Below are 9117 nucleotides of genomic sequence, written 5' to 3'. Positions count from 1 at the left end.
TAACAAAAGTAACAACATAAGATCTAATAAGCAAAAAGTAACACTTTTGTTACGAACGTAACACCTCTGGCTAGAGGCGGGAAAATGATGCGTTGTGAAAAAAAAGTCGCGCTAATCAAAACTGGCACCGCGTAGATTAAGGGTAGGTTGTCAATTTTTTTTCCGCGTTAATCAAAACCGCGGTATTCAAAACTGTGCTAATCAAGGGATTGCTGTATTAAGTAAGTAATGTTGACTAGTTGTTTAAAATAGGGTTCATGAGAAAATGCAGTAGTATTGAATGCAATGAATCAAAGAATCATAATAAATCAAGAACCAATGCCTTATTTAAGAAAAACACAAGTTAATTAAAATGCAGACAAAACATATATATACAAGGGGGGAACATTCACTAACCAGCATGGCTAAGCAAGAGTGGTCAGGACTGTCAGACCGCTCTGTTACACAGCTGAGTATCATTCATTGGGCTCAGCTTAAAGTTAATGAATATCTGTAACAGAGACTAAAACAGAAGAGGACAAAGACATTGAGGTGAGGTAAAGGCAAGGCCGGAGGCAAATAACATGGATAAATAAGCACAGATAGGCTGTGCTACGCAAGCCACAATAGCCTCCTGGCAACAACGTCATACAGCAATTATTTTTAGAAACATTTTGTGGGCCATTCTAGTTTTGAAATTTGCTTAATTTCTTGTTAAATTTTATAAAATTTAATAATTAAAACATGTTATTGTTAAATATCATCAAATAAAATTGTTGGGCTGTAATTATATTCTATATCAATTTTCTCTTATGGCTGTAACTCATGGAAAACATTCCACTGATTATGATTACACAAACACAAATTATGAAAATTATGACTCAGCACCTTTGTTATGGCAAATGAGTTATCCCGCATGAAAATGGCTCCAAAAATGTATTGATTTTTAAATTTTTTTGCTGCTGCAAAATTGAGAAACTTGCCACTTTGAAACACTACCGTCAAACAGGGTTGGCAATAATTAAATCAAAATGATTAAATCATGTGATTAAATCACTTGATTTTTTTTATAAAAAATCATGATTTTTTAATTTTTTTTTACTTTTTTGATTTTTTATATATATAAACATATTGAGTGGCAGTCTTTAATTTATTTTGAGGTATTGTTATTCATGGTTTAGTGTGAATTTACTATGAATGACAAATTGTTATATAAACTTGTTGCCTTTAGTGTGTATTAGGTTCCAATAAATTGAATGTTTTTGGTACAGAGGCATCAAGTGTTGCAATACCTTGTACATAGCTAGCTGCTTAGCCAATTCTTATAAGGCAATAAGTAGTCTTTAACTATTTGACTATATGTTATATATTGATTACAATATACAATTTAAATGTGTTAGCTAGCTTATACAGGGTGGGGGCAGAAACGTTTGAGCAGTTTTGAGGCAAAATAAAAGAGTAATGGAGGTAACATACCATTTAAAATACTTATGTTTTGAAAACAATATCAGGAAAATGGTGTCTGTTAGCTGCATCACACTGTTGGAGTTGTTCTTGGAGTTTCATACAGCACGTTCACACATATGGTGAGGTATGGCCATAACCTCTGCTGCAATAATCCATCCCCTTAGCTGTGGTAGGGTGTGAAGGCGACTTCTGAACACCCTCTCTTTTAGATGTCCCCAAGGAAAGAATTCGCAAATGCTCAAATGAGGTGACCTTGTAGGCCACTGTAAATCACCCCTCAGAGACACCAGACGTCCGGGAAACATGTGTTTCAAAACATTGGGTGACATACAGGCTGTGGGAGCTGTAGCCCCATCCTGCTGGAACCACAAGTCTCCCAATGCTCAGCATAGTGATCGGAATTCACTGTCATGGTTACTCCATCCTCCGAGAACAACTCCAACAGTGTGTTGCAGCTAACGGCCACCATCTTCCTAATATTGTTTTTAAAACATAAGTATTCTAAATGGTATGCTATGCTAACCTCTAAGAAAATAAACTTTCTTTTTTATCTACCTCCATTACTCTTTTATTTTGCCTCAAAACTGCTCAATCAGTTCTGCCCCACCCAGTATATTGAGAGGTTGAGATTGTATTGACCCTTTAGGCAATTAGGAAGATTTTTCACCCTAATAAGAGTATTCTAATTAAAATATTTAAGGTGGTGCTTGAAAGCCGCGAGCTCTCAGGCAGGCTTGGCTGAATCCCTATGGGAATCTATCACTACGTATATATAGTCATTATAACTCCGCTCGTAAATGAAATATCAATCTGAATTTTTTCATGCTCATTCAACTATTTATTTACAATTTCCCGACAGTTACAAAATATATGTAAATTTTTTATAACATCAGTTATGATAGAGTAAAATAATAGAGTAAAATAGAGTAAAATACTTGCGAGAGATGCGACTTACCTAAATTTTTGAGACATGAGGAAGTAGTACTATTTATTCTCTTTTGATCGGTATTAAAGTCATATTTGAATCACCCTCTATTTTGTAGAAATTAGCTAACAAAATACTTTTTCATCACTCCTGANTGTATTATGTAAATTTTATCTGCATTGAGCTGACTCTAAATTGCATTGAATGTTCATACAAAATTTTTTTCCAGCAATGAATGGCTCATGGTCTATGATCAATTAATGGACAGCAATGTTGCAAGCTGGACATCAGCTCATCAAACTCTTTCTTCTTGGGTTTCATGGTAAGAAAATGTATTTGTTCTATTGATTTAATATGTTCTAGATTTTGTTCTGTAATTTGAACTTGACAGTTAAGAAATTAGTTGAGGGTGCCAGGCAAATATACAGGTTTTTTCTTACCTAGTTTTGATTTATCACTGACTTTTGATGCAGCTGAAAAAAATGTTTTGCCATATTAAAAAAAAAATGAAAAAATGATTGAAAATATGACCAAATGATAAAAACCAATAATTTTGCAAGAAGTATAGGAAGAGTGCTTGTTTCCTTCACTGACAATGTCATCCACATGAAGGAAGATTCCTTTGCCATTCATAAAGTATATATTCTTACCATGTTCCTGCTATCTTTCTTCTTCCACATGCTCTCTAAGTATAGTATTACACTATTATTACAGTATATATGCTCCCTATGACAAACCTAAACCTATGCCAAACTCTTTGTATATTCTCTCATCCTCCTTACAATTTCTCATCTTTCTATTTTTAAAGCTCCATCATTACTCCATCTCTCTGTTATATATATATATATATATATTTGTACCTCACATTCAACTCTCAGATGCAAAGTTTCATTTAAATTGCCTTCTTTGCATAGAGTACTCAATACTCATTTCTCTTCTAAATCCACCTGTTTTTACAACTATTCTAACTCAGTGCCCCTGCCCTCACATAAGATGGTAAGCTCCCCAAGTCTGTTACCATCTTCCATACCTTTATACTGTAGCATTGCTTTCACTACCAGGAGTAGATAGCACTTACAGTAATTTTGATTAGTAGGGGTAGATACAGAGGCGACTATGAAATGTAATACCTATTGCAGTTTTGTTAAAGGGATTATTAATAGTACCACAAAGAAAGTGAAATTCATTGCATACTTTGTTGCTGGTAACTTGTTTTTGCAACACTTCTCTTTAACTTCACTTCTTGTTTGTTTGTCTGTCTGCTACAAATCTTATCATCAATATTTAACACACTTCTACTTTTCCCCTCGATCTGAAATTTTACACACATGCCTAAAGTTGAAGACAATGCGTGAATCAATGGACAGAATATATAATTTGAAAATATTTTTTTTTAAATTGAAAAAAATAATTTTGTCTTCTACATATCTTATACAGTAATCAATATTCAACACACTTCAACTTGTGCAATTGAGCTGAAATTTTCCACACTTGCTTAAAGTTGGAGGCAATGCATGAATCAATTGACTGAATAAGTAATTTTGAAAAATTTAATTTTTTAATTTTGAAAATAGAATTTAAAAATTAATTTTTGTATTATTTGATGATAAAATTAAAAATTCGTTGTACATGTGTAACATCAGAGAAACTTGATTCTTAAGAAATGTTGTCTTTAAAAAGTAATTTTTAAATGCATATTATTAAAATGAGAGATAGGTTACTTAGTGTGCCTGCTGGTCATCATATGCAGGTTTTATAGAACTAGGGAACAGAACCATGGTTTCCACCTCCCCTACAATCATCCTACACATATTTTTGTTTTATGAAACTATTTTTTATTTGAAGAATCGATACAAGAAACCTTGTATACAGAGAAAATAAAAGGCTGAGGAGCATATGCTCTACTTAAATTTGAGAAATTAAAATTTAGTTTCCTAGAATATAATAAGTTATTTGTTTAATGAAGCTTCCTCTTTGCATATATATAGATAGGTACTACATTGGAGAAAATATCTAAAATAATATTTTTTACCAATAACCATGTAATAGGCTATCCGTATAAAATACCTAAGCATTTTTTAACAACAATATTATATTGTTAAATGTAATTATGAGCAAGTTTTTGAAATCTTCCATAACACTGCATACATAGTTGCAATAAAATATAAGAATCGGGTGCAATCTGTCTCAAGAAATTTTTCTGCTTCTATCATATTATAAATTGAGACTAATTTGTAATTAAAATGTAACCAAGTTAATTTGTTTTTTTTTGGTCATCTCAGCACAGATAGGACTCCAGAACATGTTTATGCAACATTGCCAGTGCTTGCTGCTCGCTGCACCCTACAATCAACTGAGCTGTGCTCAGCTCCAGGTGCCTCCACTCACTTGAATCTTCCTGGTCCAATAACATCAGGCAGCCTCATCTGCTTGGTGGTCAACAATGCAGTCATTGAGTAAGTAGTCAAATGTATGCTCTCAGTAAATCTCCTATATTTAACATTTAATTGTGTTCTCTTCTACAAGATTTCATTCAGAAAGGTATTAATTTTTCGTATTAATGAGGGATTTGGTTCTGAAAAGTGGATGAAGATGAAATTTTGTGAGCTCAGCTCTAATATGCATAGTAATTCTGTAGTTTATTAATGAAAATTTGATTTTATTTCACTGCTAAGTATTGACAAAATCTATCCTTAGATTCATCAACATATTTGTCAAGGGTGTAGAGAGCATATCACTCTCCAATGGCCGCCTAGACAGCTTGCAGCAGATGGCTTCAGAGGCTGGACTGCCTCCTGATCTCATCCCCCTCCGTAACAGTCTTGTTCACAGCACTGATCACTTTGACACCAGCACTTACTTGCTCCACTCTCAGGTGGTTGACATCATGTGGAATTATCTCAAGGTTTGCATCGTCTATTACTTTGGCTTCTTTGTGAATGAATCTCAAAATTGATTCTACAATTAAATTATGCAAAATGCTGATGAATGAACATTTTCTCATGAAAATCTATTTGAATGTCAAATCACCCATTCTATGTGGAAATGTTTTTGTCTAAACCCTTGAATAGATTATTTATGTGAGACTGCTTGAAGGCCTAACCAATGTGTTGACTGATCAACAGGAGAAATACTGGGATGTTGAGTACCTGGTGTTACAGCGTCGCTGTGAACTCCTTGCCAGTGTAGAGAATGACGGCTCCGTCATCGAAGGAACATCTTCTCAACTCACATCCATTGTACAAACTATTCTAGCCACGGTCCAGTCCCAAAACTCAAACAAGAAAGTGCTTTCCAATGCTCCTGTTTTATTCAGGGTGAGACAACCCCTTTAATTCTGAAGACATTTTTTTTACCATTTTTGAGGCACTTGCTACAAATTAGGTATGATTCTTTTCAGCCTAAATTACTAAAATCCCTTATTCATTTTGATTATGAATATATTTGTATGAATATATTTGTTTTGAACATGATTGAATTGGTTGAGTTTAATTTATCAATAATTTAGTTCCTATGAGTGTAGCTCCAGAATTTGAGCAATTTAATTTGTTTAGCAGTAGGTAGTAAATTGGCTGCAAGTTTTCAGACGCCTCAGGACGTTTACTTTACTCGGCAGTCATTGAAGGAAGCGCTGTTGGAGAGCCTCAATAACATTGAGGTGTTCATTATGGAAGGCCAGGTGTTGGACTATGATGGGCGTGTACAGAACGTTTTGAAAATATTAGTTGAAGACTTCTTACTTGCACCTTCCTTCGGCCAGTTCATTCTCAAAGAACAAGGTTAGTGGAATTGTATACTAAAGCGCACAGTTACTTTGTTAGTTCATTAATTAAACCCGATAAAATTTGCATTTGGTATTGATTTCTGAAGCACAGTTCTTTAATTTTATTTGAATTGGAAGCTCATGGGAATGACAAGTCACTAAAGTTACCTCATAGTATTCATATTTTCTATAAATTGATTGCACGTATTTTAGCGTCGTGCAGTTGTGGGTCACGCATCGATCTGAGTCGGGTGCTCCTGAAGAAGTTGCTGGTTGGAATCCTAACTAAAGCTCCTGAACGTAGAGTTCCAAAACTCGTCGGCTTGCGCACCAACATCAAACCCAGCAAAGCTGAACACTACCGTCAAAACGTTGGCTGCGCCAACCACGTTTTTGCAATCTTACTGGAACACATTAACTCAGGTTCGTTGTGATTAGTGAGGCAAAAAGTTTTTAAATACTACAAAACACCTTTGCCGGTTTAATTTACTTATTATCATTATTTTTTCTTTATCTTCCATTCGGCGTCATGATTTTCCATTACTATATTGCAAAATATGTGAATAAAGAGACATCAGATAAAGTGAAAATGTTAGTATGTTCTGGGCTTTACTAAAGTGAACATTCGAATGAGATTCAGATTTTGGGGTGTACTATTAAGCATTTTGATTGCAATTCCTCTTAATAGGCTGCACTCCTGGAAACAAAATTACTGTACTAACTTATGTGCTGCATTAATGCTGTTTAACTTTTTTCCATGGACACCCCTATCCCCTAATAATGAGTATAACTGCTAGAGCCTTTATTCTTTATTCTATATTCTTGATATTTGCAGCACCTGTAGTTACACAATCGCATGAGTTTGGACGATATCGAGTTGGATAGACTTTCAGTTAAATCCGTATTGGAATTTGAATTTGTTTCATTTCGGTTGATCTAAAATTGTAAATGATTTGAAATGCAATTGAAAATTCAAAATAATTTGAAATTTAAACTACTTTTGGTGCAGATTTTTTTTTAACCGATCTGCTTTTTATCATGCAGGAAGTGACTGCAGTTCCCTGGCGCTTGAGTGGTTCAAGCTTTTATTGAGTAACTGTGCTCCATACGAGTTTCCCGACTCGTCTTCATGCCTGAAGTGTGGCGAGCATAACCTGTTCTTGAGCGACGTGAAGGTGGCCAGCGTGAAGGAGCCCCAGACTGGCTGTTCCCTGAGAGGCAAAGCTGTGCCCAATGTCCTCTGGAGCTCCCTCATCTCGGTCATGCTTACTGGCAGTAATGAGCAGCTCGTTCAAGAGGCGGCCAGGTAATTATATTCCACTTCGTTCCCTTAGGACTTGCTATTAATGCATATGCCTGTTGCATCCCTGTTTTGATAGCTTAACTAGCTATAATTGTAAGTGTATTAATGTACCGTAATTATCTCATCATTTACCCGCGAATCTTGACTCATATCAAACAACGGGTTTAATAGGACTACAGAATATAGGTAAATAATTAAATTTCCATAAATATAAACATGCTTCTTGATTGCATTCATGGTATGATGAGATATTTCGGGGTAGACTGAATGAAATGTGGGAATCAGAACAAAATATCTTGTAATTATATGAACACGCTGCTCCCCCAGGCTGGTTGAGGCTTGCATCTCAGCAATGCAGGACTCCGAGGTCCGCTGCCTAGGACGAGCTGTGCGAGAAGAACAGGATCAACTCCGAATTTTGGAGCAGCAGATAAACTCTGGCTTGACCCAGGGGGTGAGTCAGTATTATAAAAATGCATATACTGTGTGTACAAGTAAGCCGACGGCGCACAGCTAGTTGGAGGACCAAGTCTGATGGTTGGTTGGGAGGAAGACTTATGATTTGAAGGACTAAGTCTGATGGCGATAAAATTGATGCTGACGCGACATTACCTGTATTATTTTTCGTAGGCACGTTAAGATTCGAATGAGAGTTGTGAACATCAACTCTACACATTGTCTCCTGATCTTTCATTGCTCCATCTTTTAGCTCGTTCTTATTTTATTTATTTTTTGTTAAGACACTATTACTCATACTTAATGTCTTACCATGTATTATCTTTGTTAAAATTTCGATTATTATTTTTATATTTTTGTAATGATCGAATCACAGGAAGCTGAATACAGGCTGTGGAGTGCAAGCCATCCGCCCACACATCCTCAAGCGAAGAAAGCAGGCTTCCTGAGGCTCATAGATCGAACGAGGCAACAGCTTCACTACAAAGACGAGGCCTTGCACGTTATAGGTCAGTCATTAGATCCTATATCTTAACATTTCTTCTGCTGACGGTAACTCACGTTACCAGAAATTCAAGATAAAAATAATAGGTGCGTTATGCGTCCATAGACAATGGGTAAACAAAAATATAATTAAAATGAAGAATTTTTACTGTATTTTATTTTTAATTTTTTCACGCTCAAGTACTTTGTTGTCAAGGTACAAAATCCCCGTTTTTTTTAGTATTGACATCTTAATCAGTTCCAGCTTCTTGTTGCTGTACACTCAATTGTGAACAAAATTTACAAAAAGTTTTGCATTACAACTTATAACCAATGTATAGTTATGTTTTTTTTTTTTGTACAGGTAGCCGATTCGCTTGTGTTCCTCTAGGAGACCTTATAATTAAGCCAGAAAACGATCGACCCTTGAGTTGCAAAACTGCCTCGCTGATGGATGTTGTAACGTCTTCTGATGGTCTGAAAACCCTGGCAGCTGCAGACGGTAATCCAGATGAGGACATCGTGCCTTTGAACCAAGCGGCTAATGAACGAAAGAGAAAATTTAACAGAGACGAGTCGCCCTCCGCTGGAAATACTTCCTCTTGTATCACGAAGAACAAAAAGACAGTTCTAAATTCTTCCCTGTTCAATACACAGACGAAGGTTGTTAACCAAAGAAACAAGCGAAAGAGAGAACGAAAGAAAGAAATAAACGAAAGAAGAAACGGTAATAAAAAGTAA

General features: G+C 35.5%; 1 protein-coding gene across 1 annotated transcript in view; it reads left to right on the top strand.

The window, feature by feature from the left end:
* The window catches only part of LOC108683338, a 10387-nt gene extending 1270 nt beyond the window's left edge, over nt 1–9117 (top strand). Inside the window, exons 2-11 of the mRNA XM_018172645.2 lie at nt 2601–2693; nt 4654–4827; nt 5069–5276; nt 5497–5688; nt 5988–6150; nt 6348–6557; nt 7179–7440; nt 7765–7891; nt 8270–8402; nt 8741–9117. Coding sequence (XP_018028134.1) covers nt 2601–2693; nt 4654–4827; nt 5069–5276; nt 5497–5688; nt 5988–6150; nt 6348–6557; nt 7179–7440; nt 7765–7891; nt 8270–8402; nt 8741–9117 — 1939 coding nt within the window. The remainder of the gene's footprint in view (nt 1–2600; nt 2694–4653; nt 4828–5068; nt 5277–5496; nt 5689–5987; nt 6151–6347; nt 6558–7178; nt 7441–7764; nt 7892–8269; nt 8403–8740) is intronic.

This window comes from Hyalella azteca, unplaced genomic scaffold, assembly GCF_000764305.2.
Source record: "Hyalella azteca isolate HAZT.00-mixed unplaced genomic scaffold, Hazt_2.0.2 contig3170, whole genome shotgun sequence".
In the NCBI taxonomy this organism is placed as follows: domain Eukaryota; kingdom Metazoa; phylum Arthropoda; class Malacostraca; order Amphipoda; family Hyalellidae; genus Hyalella; species Hyalella azteca.
This window is presented reverse-complemented; position numbering and strand designations above follow the sequence as displayed.